The sequence below is a fragment of the Chroicocephalus ridibundus genome, chromosome 10 (genome assembly GCF_963924245.1).
Source record: "Chroicocephalus ridibundus chromosome 10, bChrRid1.1, whole genome shotgun sequence".
NCBI classification, from domain to species: Eukaryota; Metazoa; Chordata; class Aves; order Charadriiformes; family Laridae; genus Chroicocephalus; species Chroicocephalus ridibundus.
The window spans coordinates 25,036,846-25,064,100 of NC_086293.1; the positions used below are offsets into that span (position 1 = coordinate 25,036,846).

General features: G+C 47.8%; 3 protein-coding genes across 31 annotated transcripts in view; all 3 read right to left on the reverse strand.

The window, feature by feature from the left end:
• The window catches only part of TMEM40 (transmembrane protein 40), a 32,302-nt gene extending 22,544 nt beyond the window's left edge, over positions 1–9,758 (reverse strand). For 9 of the 26 annotated variants that reach the window (XM_063347550.1, XM_063347549.1, XM_063347529.1 and 6 more), the window contains exon 1: positions 1,180–9,758. The gene's annotated coding sequence lies outside the window, so the exon portion shown is untranslated. The remainder of the gene's footprint in view (positions 1–1,179) is intronic. The other 17 variants (XM_063347547.1, XM_063347546.1, XM_063347533.1 and 14 more) reach the window with 15 other exon arrangements.
• Positions 9,759–9,915: 157 nt separating this feature from the next.
• On the reverse strand, positions 9,916–10,503 carry BRK1 (BRICK1 subunit of SCAR/WAVE actin nucleating complex). The gene is made up of 3 exons (XM_063347551.1): positions 10,342–10,503; positions 10,178–10,260; positions 9,916–10,058 (listed from the first exon to the last, which is right to left on the reverse strand). The coding sequence occupies exons 1-3, from the start codon at positions 10,457–10,459 to the stop codon at positions 10,032–10,034; spliced, it is 228 nt and encodes a 75-aa protein (XP_063203621.1). The 5' UTR covers positions 10,460–10,503; the 3' UTR covers positions 9,916–10,031.
• Positions 10,504–10,534: 31 nt separating this feature from the next.
• FANCD2 (FA complementation group D2) overlaps positions 10,535–27,255 on the reverse strand; it is a 52,393-nt gene continuing 35,672 nt past the window's right edge. For 2 of the 4 annotated variants that reach the window (XM_063347555.1, XM_063347554.1), the window contains exons 30-44: positions 26,444–26,560; positions 25,454–25,582; positions 25,141–25,256; positions 23,894–24,007; positions 23,220–23,347; positions 21,726–21,825; positions 19,238–19,360; positions 18,583–18,676; positions 17,954–18,025; positions 16,381–16,419; positions 15,678–15,752; positions 14,473–14,547; positions 11,354–11,500; positions 10,750–10,830; positions 10,535–10,648 (exon numbers count right to left, since the gene is read on the reverse strand). In XM_063347555.1, the coding sequence (XP_063203625.1) occupies positions 10,577–10,648; positions 10,750–10,830; positions 11,354–11,500; positions 14,473–14,547; positions 15,678–15,752; positions 16,381–16,419; positions 17,954–18,025; positions 18,583–18,676; positions 19,238–19,360; positions 21,726–21,825; positions 23,220–23,347; positions 23,894–24,007; positions 25,141–25,256; positions 25,454–25,582; positions 26,444–26,560 (1,482 nt within the window). In that variant the 3' untranslated portion in view covers positions 10,535–10,576. Of the gene's footprint in view, positions 10,831–11,353; positions 11,501–14,472; positions 14,548–15,677; positions 15,753–16,380; positions 16,420–17,953; positions 18,026–18,582; positions 18,677–19,237; positions 19,361–21,725; positions 21,826–23,219; positions 23,348–23,893; positions 24,008–25,140; positions 25,257–25,453; positions 25,583–26,443; positions 26,561–27,255 lie in introns of those variants that run through there. The other 2 variants (XM_063347553.1, XR_010072713.1) reach the window with 2 other exon arrangements.

A 27,255-nucleotide genomic window follows, 5' to 3' on the forward strand; every position in this document is an offset into this window, starting at 1 on the left:
AGGGACACAGACAAAGCCCATCCCTGCAGCAGGGAGTGCCATTCTGTCACAGAAGGAGCAATACACTTCACTCGTAAGAGAGAAGCAGCAATATATTTATTGATATAAAACAACAATTTAACGAAGCTTGATAGTAAATGTGACAGTGGTTTAACAAGATTCGATTGCAAGGTGCACGTGGTTATTTACTCCATGGAGGACAGGGTCAGACAAAACTGTCAGGGAGACCCTCCCGTTGAGTCCTGAGATTCAGAAAGGACGCCCGGGCTTTCTAAACTCCTTCTCAGAGGAGTCTAGGTGTGCGTGGATCCAATGCTCGTCCCAGATTCGATGAACAGTTTATGTCTAAAGGATTATATATGCACAATCAATCCTTTATATCACCTAGCTAAGGTTTCAAAGTTAGCATGCTATTAGTCACTTGCTGAGGATCTGTGGTGGCAAGGAATCTCTTAATCTCGAGAAGTAACCTTGAGAGGCGTCCCTAACTCAAGGGAAAATCCTGGTGTGCAGCCTGCTGCCCTTCAGGAGAGCTCAACAGGCTCTTCTGGGCTATCCACTATTTATGGAGTAAGATGATTGACCTATAGTCATCTGCACGCCAGCGAGGCATCTGGGTAGGTCCCTGTTGCAGACAGCCTTTGTCTACCATGCTGCCATTCGTTCCCCAGAGTCCAGCGTAAGCTGGGTGCAACCATCACCACCCCCACTGTTGGGGGGAAAGGAGCACACCGCCTCACCGCCCTGACTCTCCCTCCCCTTGGGCCAGCTCCTACACCTTTGTGTAGGCTTTGACAGCACTGCCAAAAAGCAGAGACAACAGGTAAAGCCTTGGCACGGCTCAGGCAGAGGATGGGGAGGTTCCATCTAAGCTCCTGCCCAGTCTGGGAGTCAGGGCCTCAGCTGATGGGAGGGATCCTGCTTTATGCTGCCTTTGTGCCGTGGGCCTCTAGGGACTCACAGCAAGATCTGGGATGCAGCTACAATGGGAGGAACATTCGTGCAAGAGTCACATTTCCCATCATCTGTGGAATGTGGTCCAGATGCCTTGAACCCAAAAGACTTTCAGCTTTGGCTGCTGACATGATGCGCAAGAACGGGCACTGGGTGGGAAGTCTGCTGACACACAGCGATCCTGATAGGATAGGTGACACCAGCTGACCATGGGACAGCAATTACCTAGCATGCCAGTGGCTCGCATCACCTCCCTTTCTTCATCACGGACTGGCAGTGAGTCGTTGCTTCCTTCTGGAAACACCTCCTTTTTCATAGCCTCTTGGTCCGCCTCTTGAGAAAGAAAACAGGACAGTTGGATCAGATGGAACCATTCACCATCAGGGAGAGGGCATCTTCAGGAGACAAGACTTCTCAAAGACATTGATAAAGTTTAGAAAAAAAATGCCTGGGCTTTTGGGGCTGCGCCTAGTCACCACTCCAAACAACAGCCACGCCTGACCTGCTGGGAGACCAGGAAATTGCACATCATCTTCTGGTTCACATTCCACATAGTGCATTTTTGGCAAACTGTAAGGTTATGCTACATGCCTTCCTTCCAAGAGGATGGGAAGAAGCTGCAGCCAAGCCAGCCGGGGAAGTGGCCCTTCCAAGAAGGGCTCCTCCACAAGGCCCTCCGGCCCTGCCCTGTAAACATCAGCAACAGTCACCTTCATCCCATCCCAGCTATCGGGAAACAGACAGGACGTTGAGCACCACCGAAAACACCTGCAGAATCAGCATGTCCACCTGACTTCCAGCACTAGGAAAAGGCAACCAGCATTGCCTGGGACCTCACTCCCCTGCAACTGGCCCAGTGGGCAAGCAGGGCTGCACATGAGCTTAACACAAGTTCAGCATATGCCAGGCCCTCAAATCTGCATACCAACATCTGCACAAACCAGCTCTGAGCCATAATGGTAAAATTGGGGCAGCGGCTGCCTCTGCCATTTGGCATGAGCCACAACTGGCAGCAGAGGCTCTGCACCATCTCTGTGTCTCACCAGCACCTGCCTGCAAGGTGTGAAACCCAGCATCGCTGATGCAAGGCTCTGATCAATCCCTTCCTGCTGCGCAGGCCACAGCGTGTCCAGACATCTATCTAAAACCTCCAGTTGTCAAGTCTGACAGCTAAGGCGGAGTGAAATATACCCACCCTGTCCTCTCTCCAGTTCCTTCAGAATTTCCCCAAGGACTTCAGATGCCTTTGGGGACTTTTTTCCTCCATCGGCCTGAAACTTTACCCCTGTAGTCCCTTAACAAAAACTATTCACTTCAATTTTGCGTGAATAAAATACAGAAAAACAGTGCATATCCTGTGGGGTCAGTAGAGAAAGACTACTCACCCCTGCAACGCCAGACGGGCACTAGTGCAGGATGCAGCCGAGGAGCTGGAAAAGCCTTCTCTACAGGCACACCTGTAGCTAAACAAGTGATAGGACAAGACGAAATGCTTCAAGTTGCGTCAGGGGAGGTTTAGGTTGGATATTAGGAAAAATTTCTTTGCATAAAGGGTTATTAAACTTTGGAACAGACTGCCCAGGGAAGTGGTGGAATCATCATCCCTGGAAGTATTTAAAAGATGGGTAGACATGGTGCTGAGGGACATGGTTTAGTGGCGGACTTGGCAGTGTTAGGTTAATGGTTGGACTTGATCTTAAAGGTCCCTTCCAACCTAGACGATTCTATGGTTCTACAGTTCTAAACACCCAGCGGAAGCCCCTGTCACCTATTGTGATCTACATCGGCAGAAGTGAATCACAGAAGCAGTAAGGGGATCACACAAGGGGAGGGCACACAGGTGCAGGTCTCTGTCCTCACACCTCCAGAGGCGCCCAGCTGGCTGACCTTTGGGCTTTGAGCTGGCAGCTTTTAAAGAGGGAGGAAAAAGCCATGACGTACCCATGCCATCTCCCGCAGCCTGGAAGCCAGCTGGGAAGCTGCATCACCTTCACCTACAGGCACAGCTGCAAACAAGCACAGGACAGAGCAGCTCCCGTGACGCAGTTCAAGATACTTCTTCAGACCAGAGTGGCAGAGAGTGCAATCCAAAGAGGGGATTACTCCATGGCACTCATCTCTCTTCCACTCAGGAGCATGGTGCAAAGAGTTACCGAGTGCCTGTAGCGGCACTGTGCTGAGACAAAACAAACCACACGCAGAGCTGCCGGGATAAAGGACTGCCTGGAGCTCACACCAGCTCTAAAGTCAACCCCAACAAGCCCGCTGTCTTGGCAGCCGGCACCCCAAGCAGCTCAGGCTCTGAGGGGCCAGCAAAGATGGCTTCATAAGGCAAAGCACCCTGGGGCACATCACTGACCCTGACCTGTTGCCTTTTTGCTCTTATCCATGTCTGTACATGTCTGTCACAGAAAGATTAAAAGGTAAATGCTCCTTCCTCCCCCTGACTTACGTGTGAGATTGCTCTCAGGCTGAAGGACAGGAATAGGCGAAGAAGTTGAGAAGCTGTTGACCTTGAGAGGATCTTAAGGAAAATTGCACATGAATAAGCTCTTGCCACATTGTCAATGTTTATTCCTTCAAGGAAAAGGACATTGAGAACTTACCTCCAGGGTGCCCCAAGGGCTCCAAACCAACATCCAGCCGAGACACTGGATAATCATTGCTACCACCCTCATCTAGAAGCAAGCACAAATGAGAAACATTTCCATTGTATGTTGGGATCCAGTGCTGCCTTAGTGAACTGCAGGGACACAAAGCGGGTCAGATAACAGTGTGGGAGCCAGACTTAGGTCAAGCTCGCCAAAGCTGCAGAGAGGCCTGGGGACCTCTTGTCTGGCACCTGCCAGCTCTCCAAACACTCTCTTCAGGCCATGTGCAACACCTCTCGAGGAGCGGATGAACCAACATATGGACCTCCCCACCCCCCTTGCTTTGGGCTTTCTTACCGGGAGAGCTCTCATGCACACAGAGAAAACCCTCATTAAAGCACTGGAGGGAAAAAACATCATCCAGGCTTCCTGGGGAGAAGAGCCTGCTGGCTCGTGAAAGGCTGCACCAGTGCCGCCCGCTTACCTCCTCCCTGTGCTTGCAATGGAGCAGCCCAGACAACCCTGGCGTGCAGGGCCACCAGGAAGAAGACGACAAGGTGGATGTGTCGGATGAGGACCACAGTCCCGTGCGCTCGCACCATGCTGCTGCTGCTGCTGCAGTTGGGGCTGGGGGCTGAGCAATCGGTTCTTGTAGCCAGCGCAGCACCACAGGGCTCTCTGACCCCACAGACGTGTTGGAACCTCAAAGACCTGCTGTGACCTCAGGCCACGCCGACGCTGTGTGGAAACAGTTCTTGGGGCACTCGCGGAGAGCCACCGGAGCACAGCGAGGGGAGCCATGCGCCCAGGGAGGGGAGCACATCCCATCGGGCAGCTCCGTCCAAGGGCTGGGACACAGCCCCACCTGGGGCTGGGCCCACAGCTCTGTCCTGTTTTCTGGGCACTGTCACAGGGGCAGTGAGGAGCTCACAGTCCCCCTGAACAACAGGAATCGACACAAGGGATTTTGGGGCCAATGAGAAGCAGGCAGCCCAACCGCCTAAGACTGAAGGAGCTCTCCCTTGTTGCAGCTGCCTTGGTGTGATGTGTCCAGCCTCAGCCTGTTCGTGCACCAGTTAGCACACAGGCAGCGGCCCGAGAATCACTTTTCTGGCCAGTTAACAAACATGGCACATTCCCTTGGCTTTTGCATGATTCTTCTGTTTGAGCAGGCTAAATCAATTGAAGGCGTTCACCAGGATGTATCGCTTTATGCGGAATTACTGGTTTCCTCTGGTGTTACCAACAGCTCACGAGGCCCAAGAGCGAGGGATTTCAGTCTCAAGAAAAGTGCAAAATCCCCTCCTTAATTGCTGTGGCTCTGCATGAGGGAGGGGGTTGACAGCCCCTGGGGCAACAGCTGCCCGTCCTTCCAATTTAGCGGAAAGAGCAGTTTTCCACAGGAGGGTAGCAGACTGGCTGCCAAGGCCCATGGCCATGTGTTTTCCCCACCACCACAGAAGGATGGATAGTGCCTCCCCAGCACAAAGCACAAGTCCGTAAGGGACAGGTAATATTTGGCCCCGCAGCACCTAACAATATTCCTGGACATCATGGTAACGGCAGAGCTTCAGATGGGGCAAGGTGGACCTAGGTCTCCTCCTCTCCCCTCTCCCTCAACACTGTTTTCTCCAGTCTCACTGGCTGCTTGATGAACAGTAACAGCGTGGGGAGAATGTTTTCCAAATCCTGATCAGAAACATGCCAGTTTTTAGTCAGTTTCAACTGTTGCTTATTACATTCCTTGTGGTAAATTTGAAGAATGTGTGTTTCATCACATCTATATTCATGTCATTAGTGCAATTCTGTTGTTATCAATACAAAAATATTTGCCCTGCTCCCAGATGGCTGCAAAGGAGCAAGGGGAAGGTGTGGGGTGCCAGGATCTGAAAGGGGCTGCTGGCTGCTAGAGAAGCGGGAGCAGTGAACTGCACCCAGCGCTGGCCTGGCTGAGCCCACGAATCCTGCAGGAAGCACAAGGGGATAAATGTGGGGCCTGAGGACACTGTCCCTGCCTACCACCCTGACCAGCCTTCCAGGAGCAACCTGCAAGAAAACCTGCTAAAAATCAGCGCCTCTCCTCTTCCTCATCCCCACTGCTCCCTGGGGTCCCATCCCACCTCCATTCTTCTGGTCTCGCAGGGGGGCTGCAAGTGCTGCGTGGAGGCAGAGCCACAGGAGGGCACAGCACACACTCCCTGGGAAGTGCAGGGAGCCGAGGGACCGCTCCCTGCTCCAGCTGATCCTCCCTCTTGATACAGCCCTTTTCCACTTTTGAGCACACAGGCAATGCCAAGGACGTTGATATTCAATCCTGACTTTTTATGGAACGGGTTTGGTTCTACAACCCCCTTTGTGACCCTGTCAGCGAGGCCAGCTGAGACCTCCCACCACTTTGTCAGTGACATCCCTGCTGGGAGACGGCACGGCCAGGAAGCAGAGAAGCCAAACAGGGGTAACAAGGCATGAGATGCGGGGCTACCTGTTGACACGAGGGCAACACAGGGACAGCCCTGCTGGGCTGAGGCCGGGCCAGCAGCTCAGCTGCACCAACAAAGCTCGCTTGAGTGCAGCACGGTGCGTCCTCCAGCTAAGGTGTGTCTACAAACCTGCCACTGGCCAGACCCTACAGTTGGCAGGACTCTGAGTTTTGGGACAATAATTGTCTAGACTGCAGGGGGAGAGAGGGACAGCGAGGGGCAAGGTAAGCTGGTGGTGTATCTATTCACCCTAAAGCTTCTCTGTGCACTAGGACCAAGTCCCAGGTTCTCATGCTTTGCACAGTTCAGAGCAATATTGCTATCAGCTTTTTGGAAATTGCATACAAAAATCTCAGTGAATCTGGAGACCTTCCATACCCCCATGACCTTCCCAGCCCACCGACCCAGCATGATCAGCAACCACAGGCGGGCAGGGTAAATCTCCTCTTTGTGAGACAAAGTTAGGTGACTTCCACTGCTGCCAGTGCCTTGGCATCAGGATGCAAGCAGACACCATCTTCTGGGATCTTTAAAGTCCAGCTTTGCAAAGCCATTAGGGACCAAGTGCAGCTCTCCCTCAACAACTCAGCTGTGTCCTAACACACTCCTCTCTCGAGATCACCTCAGGTCACTGAATTATTATCAAGTTCAATCACCTGCGACATAAAGGGGATGAAGGTACATTTGACTTCAAAGCTGTTTCCTAAAATCAAAGCTCTGCTAGCGGTGGTACCTAGAGAGCCCAAAGGTTATTTACTAGAAGCTAGAATTATTTGAGAAGTCTGGTCCAATCCATTCATCTTAAAATATGCGCTTTGGATCAGACACTGCAACCTCTATGGGGTATGCAAAGCTTGAATTAGAGCTCTGTTTCTTCTGCTGACACCAGAAAAATGGTGACGCCAAACATAGTATCACCTCGTCTCCTGCCCAAGATCAAAATTCAGTACTACGACTCATTCCCAAACCTTGGAACCGTTAACTCCAATGAGGACTGCAGGATTGCTCCGATGACTCCATGCGATCTGGCTGCCTGTCCAGCAGGCAGCGAGCACTAACAGCCCACTGTCCACCACTTGAGAGTGTGAACCTTTCTCAAGCTACAGCTGCGGCTTAAGCTGTGTCCAGTTCTGGGCTCCCCGGCTCAAGGACAGGGAACTGCTGGAGAGGGTGCAGCAGAGAGCTACCAAGATGATGAGGGGACTGGAACACCTCTCTTATGAAGAAAGGCTGAGGGATTTGTGTCTCTTCAGTCTGGAAAAAAGACGGCTGAGGGGGGATCTTATCAACACTTATAAATGCTTAAAGGGTGGGTGTCAGGAGGATGGGGCCAGGCTCTTTTCAGTGGTGCCCTGTGACAGGACAAGAGGTAACGGGCACAAACTTGACCATGGAAGTTCCACCTCAACATGAGGAGGAACTTCTTTACTTTTGAGGGTGGCAGAGCCCTGGCACAGGCTGCCCAGAGAGGTGGTGGAGTCTCCGATTCTGGAGACGTTCAAACCTGCCTGGATGCGTTCCTGTGCAACCTGCTCTGGGTGACCCTGCTCTGGCAGGGGGTTGGACTAGATGATCTCCAGAGGGCCCTTCCAACCCTATGATTCTAATGAGACTGCCCCATTCTGGCACCTTCATAAGAGGCTTCAAGATGGCCTGCTTTCCAGTTCAGGCTCTGGAAAAAGGTCTCAGACCACCAAAAGGTCTCAGTTACCAATAACCAGAGCTGCAAGGGTGCCCGAGCACCCAGCTCTCTTGGGACAAGTATGCTTTGAGGACATGGAGCACATTGTTATCTCCTGCTATGTTAAATGGTCAGTGAAGAGAACAGCATCACTAACATGGCGTGTAAATCAATCTCCTGATTTAGAATACACAAATCCACTCCAGAAAAGTTTAATGTGCGTTCCTGGGGCATCATATTCTGAAAAAGACACAGTACAAGAAAAAAAAAAAAAAAGAAAAAAGCAAGCAGAATTCCCCAGTCTTTAAAACAATCTGAATGCTTCCAACATATCAAAACTTTGTCTACTACAGGGCTGTACACCACCACAGCAGCTGCTGGAAGAAGCAGTATCAGCCTGAGGAACAGGGGGCTTCTGGTCCTCAGGCTGATACTGCTTCTTCCTCCCAGAGATGGCCTGGAGTAAGCAGCACCCAAACCACAAAGCCTGGCCTAGGGAACCACAGAGACTCCCTGAAAGGGAAAGAAAAAGGGCAGAATTCTGTACCGCAGTGAGCTGCCCACCATCCCTGCTGGGAGATGAACCAGACAGGCTGATCCTTCGGTGCCCAAGCTCTGTGAGAGCACGCATCCCAGGAGGAGTGGTACCCTCCAGAAGACAGATCCCTACACCAAAACTGCTTTGGCCACACTGACTCTGCAGTAACACCTACTTCTGTTAGAAACCCTGGGGTCAGAGGAAAAAGGGAGAACCATTACAACCACCCACCAGGAGAACAGGAAGGGATCCCAGAGAGACATAGCACACTGCTAGTGGGGAACAGGAACATGCAATGGATCTCAAGTGAAGAGGCCAGGCCGGTACAGCCCCGTCCCAGGGATGTCTGTGGTGCCCTCTGTCCCCCATTCAGTCCTCGGGTGAAGGATCTCAGGATAGTGTAGGCAGGGACCTCTAGTGGTCTCTAGCACACCCACCTCCCACCCGCCAACAGTCAAAGCAAGGCTAATTTCAAAGTCAGATCAAGCTGTTCAGGGCCTTGTCCAGACAACTATCAAGTTATCTCCAAGGTCAGAGATCTGAGGACTCCACTCCAGCACACACATAATAACCAGTGCCTGGGCCAAGGCACGCTTTTGATGTACCTGGCAAAGAGAGCAACTGCCTCTGAGGAAAGAGAAGTGCTTTCGCACTACCTACTAATCTTGTCCAACAGCACCATCTCTCATCATTTGATATCACCCCTGAGCGAAAGTACCATGACTCGTGGCTGCTGCACTCCACTGTAAGTTCTGCAGGGTTGCTATGAAGCACTTATTTCCACTGCGACTACGCAGCAGAAGTGGCCAAGCCTCCCAGACGTGCAGCCAACCTGAGAGTGAAGCATAACTGGCTAGGTGAGCTGAGGGAAAGGCTGGAGGAGACTTATCAAAACAATGGAAAACACAGAGCTTCCTATGGAGAACAAAACTGTAAGCTTGGAGGAGGACCTACATTGAGGAGCAACTAGTGATGTCAGACCTGCCAGCCTCAAAAATATAAAGAACTTTAAGTTACCCAGGTGCCCAGTAAACACTGCAGACATCACGTTGCCATCACAAAACAAATAGCTTTCAGTTGGAGAATAATATACTGAGACATTTCAAGCCTGCTGCGAAGCAAGACAACCTTTACTGAGACCAATCCCATGAACTCCCCAATAAACGCTAAGTATGAGCCGTGAGTCTGCAGCTCTAGATGCCCACTGAAAAACTGTGATAAATAAAGGCGTGGTGGGAAGGGAAGAGAGACTTCCTTCTCCTTCCCACCTGCCTCCCTAGAGAGGAGGATAAGCACCTCTTTCTAGGTGCCAGCAAAGGGCTTTCTCCTGTGCACCACGCCAGGTGATCCCACTGTCCCCACACGTCCCTGACAGTGTGCGCACATGAAGGCTGAGACATTCTCCAAACTATTGGGATCACCAGATTTTCCGCTGTGACCCCAGCAAGAGCACAAAGGCCGGTCAAGTGCCTCCTGGAGCTGACAGCAGCCAGGCCTGCCGTCCCTGGAGCGTGTCCCCTCCCATCACAGCCCCCACGCGTGGGGAGGAACGCGGGCCTGAGCTCTGCGGGTCAGGCAGACGGACGGGCAGGCTCTGGACATCCGAGACGGTGGCAGGGAGCCGGGCACCCCGTGGCCCGGCCGCAGGCAGGCAGGCAGAGAGCAAGCGGGGCAGGAGCACAGCGGTTTATTGGCAACACAAGCAGAGGCGGCGGCGGCAGGCCCCGAGCAGGGTGCGGGGCAGCGGTGCTCCGGCGGGGAAAGGGGGGCCCGGGGCCGCACCAGGCCTACGTCAGCGTCTCGCCCTTGGTGACCTGCCGGGAAGAGGAAACGTCTCAGCCGGGGCCAGGGCCGGGGCCGAACCCGAACCCGGGCCTAGCTCCGGCCCCGCCGGTGCTCGCCCCGGCCCCCCTGCCCTCGCCCCGCTGCTCACCCGGGCCTCGATGTACTCGATCCTGCGCTCCAGCGCCGTCAGTTTCTCGTTCAGGGTGGCCAGCCGGGACCGGCACGACATGTCTGCGGGGAGGCGGCAGTGAGACACCGCAGGCGCCCGCCCGGCCCGGCCCAGCCTCCCCACCGCCCCCCGGCCGCCCTCACCGAAGGAGTTGAGGAAGTCCGCGATCTTCTTGATGGAGCTGGTGATCACCTCGATGTACTCGCGGTTGGCCCAGTCCTGATGGATCTCCCGCTGCACCGGGTCCTCCTGCACCGACATGGCCGCCCCCGCCGCCCCGGGGCGCACCGCGCCTGCGCGGGGATACGCACACACCCCCCCCCCCCCCCCCCCCCGCTCCGCGCCTGCGCGCCGCCGGGCCCCGCCGCCGCCGGGCCCTCAGGCCTCCGCGCGGGAAGGGCCCGGCCCGGCCTCCTCCTCCGCCTCGCTGGCCTCCGTGCCGCTGGGCTCCTGCGGGGGAACCGCCGTCAGAGCCGAGTGTGCGCCCCCCTCCACCCGCCTTCCGGCGGGAGTCGCTCCCAAGAGAGCTGCTCTCTTGGCAGCAGGCGTACCTCAGCGGGGCTGTCTGCGGAGCCCTCCTCCTCCTCCTCGGAGTCCCTCTCTGCAGACGCCTGAGACAAAATTTCTTCTCCCTAAGTCAGACGCAAACAGACCCGTACTGAGTGTATGCAAAGCAGCCCATGGGTGCTAGGATGGGATGGAAGAAAGTGGCGTTTTGTTACCATTTTAAATAAAAAGCTTGAGTAAAAGGCTGGTTTTGTTTCAACCATCCTGCTTCTACAGTGAAAGATGAAGAAAACGGCCAGAATTAGCCATTTTAAAAAGCCACACACAAGAGCACATGTGAAGAGATGTTCCGAGGGACCTTCACCTCTTCGTTGCTGTGCAGTGCTGGCCACCGAGCAGAGGAAGGTCCCCCTGCCCATCCATACAAACCATAGAAACTGACCGCTTCAGGCGGACAGCCTCACTGCAAGCAAGCCCTTAACCTTGAAATAAAATGCTTCTTTCTGCTGCACTAGACAGGACTGTAATACATTGAATCTGGCCTCCCAGCTCTACCCACTGACAAGGGCAGAGCTACAGTTGTCTAGGCAGGACAAGCATTGTCCCTGCCCAGGGTTTGCTTGCCCTAGGCAGGACGGTGATCCTCACCTGAAGATCCCGATTTTTAAGGATGCCAACCCAGAACGCCTCCTGGCAGTGGTTGAACGCCAGCATTGCCTTCACTCGGTATACAAATTGCTCCAGTGACTTCTTCAACAACGGCACATGGTTGGTCAGTCCAATGTCTTGGCGAATCTAAATATGAAACAGTAAAACATGAGTATGATCAATTGATTCTTACCTAACCATTCTGTCCATTAAAAAAGCCATTGGTTATACAGGTGGGAGGGGTGGGACATGATCCCCACAAAGCTTGCCCAGGTTATGTCATTTCTTGGCCAAATGCTTTTATAGCTTTTGTTAAAAAACAGAATTCAGTTAAACGTCTTGTCTAAGGCAGCAAAATGATCCCTTGCAACAATCCAAAAAACCATAGCCACTCTGGATAAAAATAGAAGGGGCCTCAGCTTTTTCTCAGGAACCTTAGAGAGGGGCTTGTAACTCCTCTACGTAAGTCAGATGCATTCTGCTGACCCTTGGGAAATTATTTTGAGAATCTGCTTTTCCTTTGCTCCATCATCTCAGCAAGAGGCTGGTACCATTTGCTGTGTTCTCCAAGAACAACGCACAGCTCTTCACGCACAGATCTCACACTGCTGTCATCCTGCTTACGGCAGCCACAGCTTGCTTGCACACGGACATCTGGAAGCTGCATCGCTGCTGGTGGTGTGTGCAGCTGATAGAGTCTGGGTAAGTCCGACTCGCGTACCAGCTATTGCTGGTGAAATAGCAGAGTTATCTCTGGAGGTCAGCAATGGACAATCACACCGTTCCAGTCCAAAGCCAAAAGCAATGCTTCAAGTGGCCAGACTCCAAAACTACCTACCTAGGAAGAGAGATAACTACTTGCTGATAGCCATAAGCTGCAAACTAATGTTGTAGGGAGCTTCGTATCAGGAAATGGCTGAATTCCCAAGCACACAGAAGTAAGAATGAGAAAGGTGGTGAATAAGCCACTGCAATGGCAATCTTTTCTTGCTCAGTGTCTGATGCAATTCCTCTATGCTAGCTACATGGAATGTGTGTGCACTATAAACTCCAAAGCCAGCTTGTCCAGGCCAAAGAAGCACTGGCTTTTGGAGAACTAGAACAGGAGGGAACAGATGGAGTTGCTGTAAGCAAAAACCAGCCGAGGAAGGGCAGCCATGCCAGGTATTCCGTGTGATTTAGCTCCGGGTGAGCATCTCTTCCTGCTAGGCTTGGATCTGCAGTAGAGAATAGAGTCATTGCTAAACCAGAAAACCTGCCAAGAGCCATAAACAATTATTTTGTGCATAAGTATTTTCCTCTTTCATGTGAATACTTGTAACCTTCTTGCATTAAGACACTCTCATTAGCTATACTCTGAAATCAGATCAGCTTCATTTCTTGGAAGAGTCCAATGTGCCTGGGAAGAGGGACACTGCTTTGCTCCATGTTCTGCCGATGACGAATGGGTAACGAAGTACCAACCAACAGCAATCTGTTCTCTTGCCTGGGTAACATGCAGGACCTAGCAGTCATCAGCACTAATCAGAACCAAATCAGGGAAAACCTCACTAATGTCACAATCAACAATCACAGTGCTCCCTGGGTCTTGGAACCTGCCCAACCATCTGCAGGCAGTTCACAGACTTAGCAAAGTACCATGGCATTTGCAAAAATCTGTCTTCAGAAACTGTCCTTATGTCCAGCATTAGATACGCAAACAGAAGAGGAGCTTGGTGTGGAGGAGTAAATGACAAATTCTTAGGAAGTTACAGGTGAAGCTGATTGCTACTGTCTGCTGCGTGATGCTCTAAACTTATTGAGGGAGAGTCGCAAATCTTAAGTAACACTGCATGATACGTCAGTGAGCATCTACCAGTTGTGTATGAAAATGAAATCAAAAGTGGTTTAACAAATGTTGGTGTCAAGTCCTCTTCAAACAGGTATGGAGCATCATTTCATACATTTATTTGCCTAACTTCAGCTGCTGCCTTCTCATTCTTGCAAAAATTATTTGTTGCAGAGCCCTAATTGGATTGCAAAAGATACAAGAGCAGTGGTAAAACATGGGTGTTTGCTAATTGCAGCTATATGCTAGCAGGGGCCGTGGGACACAGCACTTGAAAATGCTAGTGAAGTGCAAAGGCAAACAGGACATTTCACGCTGCAATGATGTTATCCTGTTCACAAGGTTAATTGTGACTTTAAAGTGAGCATGAGGATTTCACTTTCAAACATGAGGACTTTTTAGCATCTCCAGGGTTTGTGCCAGCTTCCAGTTGTCCCCTGTGCTGACAGCTGCAATGACATGTTCTGATCTCCAGCTAGACTTCCACACTCCTGATGTCAGCTTCGGACTAAATCTGTAGCAAATCAAGCTTAGGGAGCCATGCTAATAGGTGGCTTTCTCCCTCCAACTACTTTGGCAAAGTTCCCTTCTTGGACATGTGTTCTGAGCCTCTTAGGAGTCTAACAAGAACGAAGCATACACATGAAGTTCTTTCTAATGGCCTTTTTCCAGGTGATTCTCTTGCAACAAGCACTGGCTGTCCACACTGTAAGCAGGGTGCTAATCCTCTCCTTCCTTTCTGCCCCAGGTCTCCTACAGAGAGACTGGCAGGCTGCGTGTTACCAGCTTCCTCCCCTCCCTTTGCCCTCTTCCCTAAGATAAACTTAACAGTGCCAAAGAGGCACCTCGAGAGGACTTTGAATAAGGTTTTCCCCTTGTCCGCCTCCTGCTGCTGATCCTTCTGACTCACAAGGCTGTTGATCTTTGACAAAGCTTCTCTCCCATGTTATCAGTCTAGCATCTGTAATTTATGCAAGGTCTCTAAGGTCTTAGCTTGTGTCCTCAGAAACACCCTCTTCCAGATGCCAGCAACTAAAGATGTCAAGAACTTCTGTCCTAAAAAAAAGAGTATGCTAACCTGAGCTGACATCCCAGTCAGCCACTTCCAGATCAAATACTGCAACTTTGGGGCCATTAACCAAGGCTATTTCTCCTCCTCTCAGAGTCTTTGCTTGTACAGACTCTACTGGAAGCCTGCAAGTAGAATTTGCCTATGCCCTAGAAAAGCAGTGGAAGGGAAATAAATCATTCTTAGGACAGGAGTTTGTGCTGCAATTAGAACTCATCTTACCTTGGAATGGCCACACATGTGATGAAGTTGTCTGGTACTCAGCTGCAAGGTTTTCAGCAAACTCTGCACATCATCCTGCAATAAATAAGTAGACCAGCAAATCATTCTCAAAGGATTTTTCCATAAGGGAAACAAGAATAATGAAACAGTATTAGTCCTAGCAACCCTTTCAAAGGGTTTTGGGATAGAGATATGATGCATATATGCAGGAAACGTCAGATAAACGGGATGAAGCCACAGGAGACTGTCAGTGTGCTTATAAGTCAAGTAACTGGTAATAGAAGTATGACCACATGTTGTCAGGCCAAGCACTTTGAACTTTTTGAAGCACTTTTGAATCAGAGTTTGGAATGAATGTGTATCAGTGAAAGTGGGGCAATTAAAATCAAGACAGCCTCATCACATCTTGCCTTGAGTACAACTGTCTGAAATAGGGGAACCAGAGGAAAAGTATAAAACACACTGCTAGACTGTGGTAACTGAAATGCATCCAACACGAACTCAGGATATCAATCTTCTTTATTGAACAAATTACATAGCACTTTCTATTGCCCAGTGGCAATGATTAGATATGTTTGATAACCTCATTCCCTCAAACATCCATGAAAACAGATATTACATTTGCAGTAGGAAGGAGTTATCTATCAGAGATGCAAGTTGTGAAGACTAAGCCAAAGAATGAGTCTCACTGTCAAAGCTGGATTGTCTTGCAAGAAAGCTGGGGGAATAAGTGAACTGCTCTTGCTTGTCATGTAGTGCAACAAGGTTGGCCGGTCCATCTGCACTCATGCATGCTGTCTGGCCCAAAGCTCCAAGAATTATTGCAAAGACACCCACGACACTGTCCATCTGGACTGCAAGCCAGTCACCAACCTGACTGCTCACGTGAGCTTCCTACTCCGTGAGTGCCACCTTTGTGGTAATAACTTTTGAAGAGATGGAGGCTGAAAGGGCTTCCTTTGCTAACAGTGAAGCCATCCAACCAGAAGGCTGATGGCAAGTTGGGTAACGGTGATCTGTTTGCTGAGAGCACACTGGATGGGCAAGTAAACTGGGCAGAGCACAGCTGCAGACATTAGGCACGTTTGTCATGAAGTGGCACAAGTGTCATGCCAACACATGACCAGAGAGAGGAATCTGCTTCTAGCAAGCATCAGTCACGCTTCCCAGCTGGTTCCAGACAGTTCTGTCTCTGAAAGACTTACCCTGTGCTTTTTAAAGCTGTAGTCCAGGAGAGGCATGGCAAGCTTCAGAAATGCTTCTACAAAGAGACGGCCGTACTGTAAAAGAATGATAAATATATCAGAAGGCACATTTAAATTCCTTTTCAAAGAACCATCACAAAGTCCAATATGATAATGATACATTCTTCCAAGCTACCCTGGAGGTGGTTCTTGCTTAGTAAAGACTATTCATGTGAAGGCTGTACTGGAATATACAGGATCAGTAAAGGGTCCCACTTTAAACATTGCAAAGAGAGGCAAGGAGAAAAAACTCGCATCATTGTACACATCCCTGGTTTTATTCACTAGCAAACTGGCAATAAAACGGAACTAAACACAAAGTGTTAGAATCTCTGTCCATCTATATGAGTCCTATCCAGAAAAGGGAGAGTTGCAGAGGGACATAACACCTTTCTGAGCTCCAAGGGAGACCTGTCTGCTGTGATGTCTCCTCTCATTTGGAGAGGAGAGAGGAGAAAGGGTCTAAAGTCAGTAAGGCCAATTGCAGCAAATTTGTTATGGTCAAGCCATAAAATAAAGGATTAGTGGAAGACGGTTAAAGGTGTAAGAAACAGTATCTGCTTCTTCCAGAGAGTTCAGTAACCACTCTACTCCACTGGAGGCAGTGATTCAAGAAAGCTGGTACTTAAGCTGCCCTCTTCAGTTATTTTGAATTCTTGCTTACCTTCAGGCAGATGCTGAGTACAGGCCTGCTGTCAAATACCTACTTGGGCGAGAGGAAAAAGAGAGCCAGGTTAGTCCACAAGGCTAAAGGAAACGACATAAGCACAGCAGCCTAGTGAAAACAGCCCTTCGTTACATACCCTTCATTAAAGTGTGAAACCTGTTCTAAGGCCACATCCATTCTCAAGTTTTGAGAGGGAACACCACATAAGAGCGTGAAATGCAGTGGCTGTCAGGCAGAAGTACTTGGCAGGGTGGTTGTTTGGTTATCTAAGGTGCACCTTTTGCAGATGGCACAAAATTATCTGAAGTTCTTAATAATTTGGGACCCAAGAGACCCAAGTCTAGCTGATGGGCAAGTAACCCACATAATGGACAAAACAAAACTGAGATGTACAAAACAATGGATTTTGGAGGAAATAATGAAGCTATTATATTAACAGTGCCAGCTGGCAAAAGACACCAGGTGTCGCTGCACAGGTCACACACAGCTATGGTCCAACAGCAAACAAAGAAATGGAACAGATGGTCTCAGCTCTCTTGAAGGCTTTCTTCTGGTATACAATTGCATATATATTTTTGCCAGTGACCAATCCTATAACTAATTAGTGGACGTTTTAACTGACATAGCACACCGTTGTGAGTGAGAGCTGTGAAGGTACCCTGCTGCTGCTACGGATTGCAAATCAGAACCAGCTGGTCCAGCTCTTCCTTTTATGCTGTCAAAAGGCACCTGGAGCACAGGTGGGGCTCCAGTGAATACTGCTGCATAGAAGAATCCATCTCAATTCACTAGAGCTCATAAGCTGAACTTGAAAAAGCTGAACTTGCCAATTATCATTTTGGGTATGATAAAAGCAAACAGTAATCATCAACCTAAGCAAGGAGAAAAGCGCAGCTGTATCTATCACCTTCTGGCCAAAACATCATCACACTCAGATACACTGAATGCGTCAACTCCAAAACTGATGGAAGGGAATATTTCATCCAGTGGGCTTGGCCTCTAGAGTTCATCACCCAGGCTGACAAGAATTGTCAGCGGATTCAATGGAAGATCACATGTTACCATAAGAGCAAGTGAAGCTGAGAGCTATCAGATAAGCACTGAATGCTTGCAACAGACAGGAATCCAAGTCTCCTGTTCAGAGTATTAGCCTGCCTTGAACTGAGTACATCAGGAGAATGTTTCCTTCTGTCATGTTATTCCAGAGCTACCTGAAGGGTTTCTCCCATCTGCTTCCACAGCTGGCAATGGCCTCTGTCAGACACAAACCACTGTACTAAGGAATTGGCATGTTCGTTTGGTCCTTTTTCTGCACCTCCTTACATCATCCTGTCTTTGTGCAGACTTATTATTTGTGTGAGAACTATGTTAGTAAGATGTGCAGGCTGTAAGAATTAAGTAGTATTGAAGTAAAGCTATATTTATAGATTGTAACTGGTTTTATTTACCACTTCCAAATTGTTCCACTAGTCAGCGATACTTCATGTTTTCCCTTGTACTCATGAACCCGAGTACCCTGGGCTTTGCTGGGAATCTGAAGGTAAAGCCAGAAAAACAACCAGAACCTCACCTTGACCAAGTTAACGAGGATATGGAAATTCCGCACAGCAATGTTCCACCGCAGCAGCTTCTCCAGTTGCACCTAACGGGATGCAAGGGGACAATAACCCAAGATGGTGTATTTCCTCTCACCTTGCTCGATGCCCTCTCAGCATTTGCTGTACACAAAGCATTGTTGAAGACAGAGGAACAAAGCTTCACCACAGACAGATTTATCACAGCAAAATGACTTAATGGCAATTCCAGCCTGATCAGTGCCCATGTGGCTTAAAATGCTAAGAGTTAACAGATTTCCTTGCTCTCAGAGCAGCTCTTGGTTGCAAAATAATTTTGTGCTCCCACACAGGTGTGCAGACCAACTGCACAGCTTAGTTTTTTGCTAATTAATGCCTGTTTTCTGGTTATAGCTTCTGCTGGATTTACTGGATTTTTGACATGGTACAAACCAGAAAAAAAAAAGAACACTACTTATATGTCATCCTATATATCAGTTTTGGCTGATCAGTGAAGCTGTCTGACTGCATTTCCTAGACAAATTTCAGAAGTAGATTCCTTTACAATTTATACATCTTTATTGTACTGTATGGTTTAACTTACGCCTTCTTCCCCTCAAAAAGCGCAGTGCATTCATTTTCCTACCTCAGTTGAGTCTGATGGTTTCCCAGCTGGGATGCTTTTCACTGAACTCTCTAGCTGAGCCATCATTACTCTGAAGAAAACCGGGAATGTCTGTCTGTGGAAAAAGTGAGAGCAAAACTGAAATCCATCTCTGAGCATCTAGATGGGCTTCTTGTCCCCAGAACAATGTGGAAAACTTGAAGATTACCCAGCTAGGCATCCTTCTCAATAGGAAATCATGGGAGATTGACCCTAGAACTCATAACCATGTCTAGCCCAGACTCATTGCCCAGACAGATGGAAAATCCTGGGAAGTCACTACCCCTTCCCCAGTGTGAACCACACATAGACACCACCTGCTTCTTTGTAGCTCTGGGGGATGCACAGCGAAAGGTTTGTAGCTGTGAACATAAGTTGATTTTGGTAGTTCCAAAGTGCAGGAACTTTGGCCATCCTGGTGTAAATTGTGCTTCTGAACTCCACCTTGACATAAAGCTAACCACGTACTAACCTGTTGCGTACTGCCAAAAGAATGTTTACAAATGCCCAGAGTAGTCCACAGCAGTACTAACATGAAACCATAACAAGACCACAAAATAAGAAAATGAAATTATTAAAAAGCAGAAATTGCCATTGTGCATCTCATGAAATTCAAAGTCTCTATTGATATAATTACCTGCTTAGAGTAGGAAAAGTAGAAGAACATCCGTCTTTGGCAGAGTTGATCAGTTCAGGAATACCAACACTGGAGATTTCTTCTATAGCTTTCAAGATGTTATCCGTGTGCTCCAGGTAGACACTAAATCCAGAACCAACTTAGTTAATCAGTAAATATTATGCAGAATAACACAGCAAGTTCTTGAACACTGCCCTACCTGCAACACGTGGCCTAAAATTGTCAAGCTCATTCTTGTGCCAAAGGCAATGATATGTAGGAAACCCGTAGCAATACTTAGAACTGTCCCAGTAAGGTCATTAAAAGCTACCATCATCTGAAACAAACCTGGATTTAATATTTCCGCATTCTTGTATTTAGGAAGGACAGGCTGTGAACAGCAGGAGATGGAGTTGCCCTTTATGTGAGAGAATGGCTGGAATGCATGGAGCTCTGCCTGAGGATGGGTGATGAGCCAACTGAGAGCTTATGGGTAAGGATGAAAGCACCAACCAGTATGGGTGACATTGTAGTGGGTGTCTGCTATAGGCCACCTGGATCAGGAACAAGTAAACGCAGTTTTCTACAGACAGCTAGAAGTAGTTACATCTTTGCAGGCCCTGGTCCTCATGGGGGACTAACCACTAGGACACCTGCTGGAAGGACAACACAGCAGGGCATAAGCAATCCAGGAGGTTCCTGGAGAACATCAATGACAACTTCCTGACACAAGTGACAGAGGAGCTGATGAGGACAGGTGCTCTGCTGGACCTCGCACTTAAAAACAAGGAAGGGCTCCTTGGGGAAGGTCAAAGGCAGCATTGGCTGCAGTGACTGTGAGATGTCGGAGTTCAGTATCCTCAGAGAAGGAAGCAGGACAAATAGCAAGATCATAACCCTCAACTTAAGGAAGGCAGACTTTGGCCTCTTCCTGGATCTTCTTGCCATGGCGCAGGGGCCTAGAGGAAAGAAGGGTCCAAGAAAGCTGTTTGATATGGAAGGATCACCTGCTCCAAGCTCAAGAACAGTCCATCCCAAAGAGCACAAAGTCAAACAAAAATGCCAGGAGGCCGGTATGAAGAAGGAGCTCCTGGCAAAACTCAAACACAAAAAGGAAGCATACAGAAGGTGGCAGCAGAGACAAGTAACCTGAGAGTAACACAGAGGCACTGTCAAAGCATGCAGAGATGTGGGTAGGAAAGCCAAAGCCCATCTGGAGCTGAATCTGTTGAATCTGTCAAGGGGTGCCAAGGGCAATAAGAAGGGCTCGTCTAAGTACACAACTAGAAAAAGGAAGACTAGGGAAAATGTAGGTCCACTGCTGAATGTGGCAGGGTCCTGGTGACACAGGACATGGAAAAAGCTAAGGTACATGTTAAGGAACTGAATGCCTTCATTAACTCAGTCTTTACTAGCAAAACTGGCCTCCAGAAATCCCATGCCCCAGAGTGGGGGAAAGTCTGGAGCAAGGAAGACTTTATGAAAGATGATCATGCTAGGGAAAAGCTAAGCAAGCTGGACATACATAAATCCACAGGCCCTGATGGGATGCTGAGGGACATGGTGGATGTCCTTGTGAGGCTACTCTCAATTATCACGGTGACTGGGAGAAGAGCCTGAGGGCTGAAGGAAAACAAATGTCATTCCTGTCTTCATTAAGGGCAGGAGGAAGGACCCAGGGAACTACAGGCCAGTCAGCCACACCTTGATCCCTGGGAAGGTTGTGGAACAACTATCCTGGAAACCATTTCCAGGCACATGAAGGATAAGAAGGTGATTGGGAGTAGTCAGCATGGATTCACCAAGGGGAAGTCATGCCTGACCAGTCTGATAACCTTCAATGAAATGACTGGCTTGTACATGAGGGGAGAGGAGTGGATATTGTCTACCCTGACTTCTAAGGCTTTCGATACTGTCTCCTGTAAGATCCTCGCAGAGTAGCTGTTGAAGTACGGGCTGGACGAGCAGACAGTGAGGTAGACTGAAAACTGGTTGAACTGCCAAGCTCAGACAGTTTTGTCCAGCATTGTCCCAGGCAGCCTGCTCTAGGTCACCCTGCTGGAGCAGGGGCGTTGGAACAAGGTGACCTCCAGAGGTCCCTTCCAACCTCAACCCTGTGATTTTGTGATTGTATTTCACCTAATACTCAGTCCTGCTCTCCTTGACTTTAGTGACAGCTGATTTGCTTTTGCTTTAGTGCAAACAAAACCAGACACTTTGGTCCAGATCCACACTTACGTGTCTATGTACGCACACATACATATATAGGTGTGTTGATGTATACCGGCAAGCTACAGTCTAGCAAACATGAGGTCCAAATATGCTTTTACAGCCAATGGCTAATAGTTCTTCCTATCACTCACTGCCTTTCCATGCTGTAGAAACAGTGCTTTAGGCCAAACTGTGTAAGTATGAGGGTTATGACTGAGAGGAGTCATTCCTCTGCAGCAACAGTAATTATCAGAAAAAGGGCTTCTCAACGTGCTTGGGACAATGGCTTGAACCTTACCAGAGCAGAGTATGCAGCGCGCTGTTCAACTGGCTGCCCTTCTCTTGTTCTCCACTGGGCTTCACCCATGACTGGCAGAGGAACTGCTTTGCTAAGGAAGCTGTAAAAGATGAGGGATAACTTACTGAAGGAAATAGATCTGTTTCACTTCCCACGTGTTGCAAGAATCCAAGACAATTTCCTTCTTCCATATAAAGGCAGTGTGTCCCAATGGCTTTTTGAAAGCCATTCAATCACAATATCACTACCCCTCAGTATGTCTGAACTTTTTAAAGTCAGAATACATTTTCCCTAAAAAGCAGTAAGACTACAAGACCACAATATATGCACATCCATTGTGTTCCTGGCTGGAATATCTGTTCGCATCAGAACTGCGATCCATCTCAGGCCATTTCTCCCTGACAAACTTACATTAATCATTATTTGTATGGTAGCTCCTACAGTGTGCCAACTATCTGTTTTTAATCAGGGCAATCTGCAACCCTTAGAGAATCCATTTCTAGAAATGGAATTCCAATAACAAGTGATGTGACTTTTTGGCGACAGCGCTATAATAATAAATGTGAACAAGTAAGTTTAAAGTTTACAGATTGTTAAATAAAAACTGCTAACAAACTTGTTTATCTCTTGCACAAATGTTTTAAACCAGGACATTATTAGTTAAAATTGGTTATTCCCTGCCACACTCAGTGGGCAGTTATCCCCATGTGGGACTGTTTAAAATAGTAAAATAACCTCAAAGTATGGAACCTACAGTTCTGAGTGGCCATGGGGATCTGAGAGGCGTCTTACTATGACAAGGTATGGCTGAAAGAGGTGACTGTGGAGTATTTATTTCAGTGTGTGACAAAGCGCGTCTTGTATATTCCCTGCAAGCATGTCTATGCCTTATGTGCCTGAATGCTGTTCCTCTTACAGAACAGATCCTAATCCCCGACAAGAGTTCTCTTAATTGAAAACGTTTGTTGCATGGCATTAAGAACATACAGGGTTTTTTCCCTCTGCCCTCAAACAGCAGCTGTTATTTGCAGTTCATTTCCATAGTTTTCATAAATGAGCTGTCACAGCACACTGAGACATCTGTACCTACGCTAGGAAGTTACATCAGATTAAGTCTATGATCATCTCCATAATCGGTGATTAAACTGGTACCAGAATTGAACAGCAGGCTTGTTCTTAGAACTCTTAAAAGCTGTGAGTTCTAAAGTTTTAGAATTCTAAAAGAACTCTAAAAATCTGATTTTTAAAAACAATTAAGTGAGCTGGAGTCTGCCTTCCTGCATGTGACTAAAGCACAGCAAAACAAATACCAAAGAGGTCCCAATATATTTATTGCTATTACTTTTACTATTGGCTAGGACTGTTCACCCCAGTGAGATTACTAGTATAATACAGGGAAAATCTCTCCCCCAAAAGATACACTCCAGAGACAGAACTCAAGTCTTACAGGCAAAGGACAGCATGTAAACTAATTAGAGATTCTTCACACGTTACCCATTTTCTCTTTCTTCCAGCCAGCCATTGGTTTCTCAGCGATGGCAATCAGGAGCTGAGCGAGGACGAGCGCACAGTGGAAGCTGGGAACACTCTGCTGGAAGTTCAGTAGGTAGTGAAAACTCCCACTGCGGATGACAGGAAAGAGAAAAGGTAAAATCAGTGTAGATAGTCTAATACTTCCTTTTTATTTATGTGTTTCTGGGAGATTACCCTGAGATCCAAGGTCTCCCTAGCCCAGTATTTTGTCTCTGGCAGTGCCCTTCTGAAGAAGGGGTAGTCAACCACTAGTAGATAAAAATTTGGTCACCAAGAAACTTAAGTCCCAGTCACTCTAAGTCAAGCAACAGCTTATACGCTGCTTTTGCCTACTCTTCCCGTTGGCATTTTAACTATCCAGAACACACTCATTCCTTCTGTGAATCCTACTAACCTCCTAGACTCAAATGGCACACAAATGAATGAGATCCATAGATTAAGGCATATTTTATAATCCAGTAGCTCCTTTTCATTAGGTTTGACCACACTGCTGTTCAATTCAATACAAAGCTCTCTGAAGGTAGTATGGTCTTTATGAGAGCTCCCAAACACACATTTACTCATAATGTCCACACAAAACAGGGAAGACTGCTTGAAATTTCTCACTTTCAGAGCTTGGGAAATACTGATTCTACCTTATCAGCTCCTCAAGAAGAAGAAACTCTGTCTCTCCTGGCTTTAGCCTCTCTGCAAGCACCTGGAGAGCGGACCTTAGCAAGTCAGTGTTTTCATGCTGAGAAAAACCATTCCTGAGGGAGAAAAAAAAAAGAAAATCCAGTTAATCATCAGAGAGGTACTGGATGCAAAGCATATCTGGGCATATATTTGCAACAAGAAAAATAAAGAAGCTGGATATGCAAGAAGAACCCTGCAATATGGAAGTTATAAGGGGACACAAAAAACTGAAAACTGATTTTGACAGCAAACTTAGTTCATACACCCTTTATCTTCTCCAGGGATTAGAAAACCTTGTGTACACACAATACTAACTTTTCAGTCAGACTGCAGACCTGGCTAGGAGAGTTCGGGCCATTTCACATAAGCGGAGGTCCATATATACTAAAACAATGCTATGGAGACATGAAAAAAAAAAAGAATGCCTAATGACAGTTGCTGTGCTAATGAGAAAATGACCAATCTGGGAATAGTCAGGAGTGGATCAGGATCCCCGAGGCTCCAGTAGTGGCCAACAGGAGAGGCAGACCTCAGACTTCATACACATTTTTACACAATTATTACATACGTTTTTTTACGTACAAAGGTAAACCACTTTCTGCACACAGATCTAAATTAGGGTTCAGAAAAAATTTCTATGATGCTATCCTGGATTATATTAGCAGATGCAGAGGTCAGATCCAGGCTGCATACGAATTGTTGATTTTGGCATTTATGAATCCATTTCAAGGGTATCAGCAGCACAGGTTTTTCAGCAATGAAATACACATTCATCCTTTCCCATTGGCAAAAGAAATTCTTTCATTGCTCAGGATTCAGGCAGTGACAATTTAGCAAGGGATGACGGGACTTACTGGGTAAGACATTCCAAGATCCATAGGCAGAATGGGAGTTGCACAACTAGGTGTGCCAGTATGCCACTTATGCTGGTCTTGATCCAAACCCACATTGAATTCTAGACAGTTCAGTGTCTCATCGTGCATTCACCGTTAATCACCTACAGTTTTAGTTCAGCTCAGGATCAGGCAAGGAAGGTTGACATAACTGTAAAGTTCTTAAAAGTCTCCAACCACTGCAGTGTGTTATTCTGCATGGCTGACAGGCCATTTGCTGGGTACAAACACTTTAAAGAAAAGGAACAAGACGAGTAAGCAATAAACAGACTACGCTTATTTAGGCAACTATATACTATTTTGTTTAAACTCACCAAGCAAATAGGGAGCGAAAAGTTAGTAACAGCTTTTGGTAACAAGAGGACATCAGCTGGTGCTCCTGGATGTTCGCTCCTGGGTCGTCTTCTACACCCCGATTTTGTCCAACTGCCTTTAATACCAAACGAATAATTAGTGAAATGCTATTCCAAGGAAAGATAATGGCACAAGAATCCTTTTCTGCAAATTCCATGTTTAAAAAAACTGAAGAAAACAAAGCCCCTCTCTTTTTCCTACAAACAAAACCAGGATACCTTTAAAGGTGACAAAAGTCGACAGTTTTTTGAGTCAAAATCGTTGCCTACTGACCTGGAAGTAGTTGTGCATGTTCTCCATGTGATTACACAGTGGCTTTAGTAGCTTGACTACACAGGTAGCGACTTCCTTGGGGGATCTCTGACACAGGTGGGAAAAGCCAATATCCTTGTAGCCTCTTTCCTGCAGTAAACCCAAAAGATTAAAGTCACTTATCAGCCTTACCTGAGAATAACTCTGCTTCAAGCACAGAGACTTGACTTAGACTTAGACTGCTTCTGAGCAGTGCAATTCCTGATGTCATACACTCTCTCAGGAAGAATCACAGAATAAGAAAGTTGGCTTCTAATGAACAACCAGCATCAACTCAGACAAGTGGATAACACTCAATGAAGAGAATAAAACTGATGTGACATATAGCTCTTCTACATTTCACTCAAACACTAAGAGAAAACAGTCTCTGCATATGGGAATTGAGATAGGTAGAAAGACAAGGAGAAAGAACACTGAATGTGATGGAGTCCACGAGGTTGTAGTGAATTTCTCATAGTTTAATGCAATGGGCTGCACATGTTTACCTTCCTCCTGAAGGCATCGGCAAGGAATGCGAGCAGTCACTGCACTCGGGGTGTTCTTCTGAAGACTACATAAAAAGCAAAAACCTGTATCCAGCAGTTTCTGTTGGATGCTGCGGCTATCCGGCCTGCCTAACCTGAGCTGCTTCTAGAACAGCAAAGCCAGTGTTCCCACAGAGGGGTAGGAAAAGGGTCACTTGAATTTTGAGGCTCCAGGGCTTTCCCTCAGTTTATACCCTTTCCCAAGACATGTAGAGAACCAAATGCTACAAACACCAGTGAGGGAAACAGTACAGAAGTCTCTTTTGAAAGAGCAAGTGCTGCTCTGACACACAGCTGGGAGTCAAACTTCCATTTAACTGTTAGATGAAAATAATTCTGAAAAACATTTCTCTCAGGAAAGGCCTGGAGGCCACTGATGTGCCCTGCCTCAGGCAGGTCTAGCCCCATGGGCTGCTGTTGTACTTGCCTTTGGAAAGGGCAGTCTCCTTGTGGAGCCTGGGGTCAGCACGTGTTCCAACTTCCAGCACAGGTCATCCAGAAGGAAGCAAAGTTCAGCAGGCCCCAGCTGCACAACTTCACGAGCCTGCAATTATAAGAACAATCAATCCCAGGACCCAAATGTAATTGTAGTCCCGTGAAGCTCAAGTTCACCCCCTCCATTTCCAGTTACGACTCCTGGCTTAGTTAGCCTCAGGCAGGGACCTGTTTGGTAGATGCTAGGGTTTTATGTCTCCCCCCTGCAGGTATGGGGCGTTGGTTCTGGTTACTCAAAGTGTGAAGCAAACCTGGTGCCCTGAACATAGCTGAGGCGATGTCAGTAACACTTAACTACTGAGAGAGAACTGATTTATATATATTGAAAATAAGCTCCTAAGAATAAAAAGAGGTTTAAGCCCAGAGTCATAAAATTCACCAATTGAGTAATAGTCAAGAAGTAATTTGAAATAATGCCACGTAGCCCAAGAGACTTGTCAGTCTTCCAGTTGGCCTGGGACCTGCAGGCACAGAGACAGTTGTCCATGAAGCAGACCAGGCTGTACTCCAGCCTGCCATCGCCTTTTCACATTTTACTAATCTTACTGTAGCCTAACAAAATTAGACTCCAGGTGGACTCAGATGTGTACAAAGAGAGTAACAAAATTAAGTACTTCTGCTTTCCACATCCATAATAATGCAGTTCTATATAAGCTCACAAATGATAAGGAGGACCCTGCTCACTGAGGGCACACCCATGACACCAGTCCCACATTTGTGTTGAGTTTCTGATCTGCTGATGCC

Bases quoted from the DNA above. Each gene is read 5' to 3' on its own strand.
- BRK1 (XM_063347551.1), bottom strand. From the start codon at position 10,459: ATGTCGGTGCAGGAGGACCCGGTGCAGCGGGAGATCCATCAGGACTGG. The intron at 10,261-10,341 runs GTGAGGGCGGCC...GCCTCCCCGCAG, and splicing joins GGACTTCCTCAACTCCTTCG to ACATGTCGTGCCGGTCCCGG. The intron at 10,059-10,177 runs GTGAGCAGCGGG...TCTTCCCGGCAG, and splicing joins TCGAGTACATCGAGGCCCGG to GTCACCAAGGGCGAGACGCT.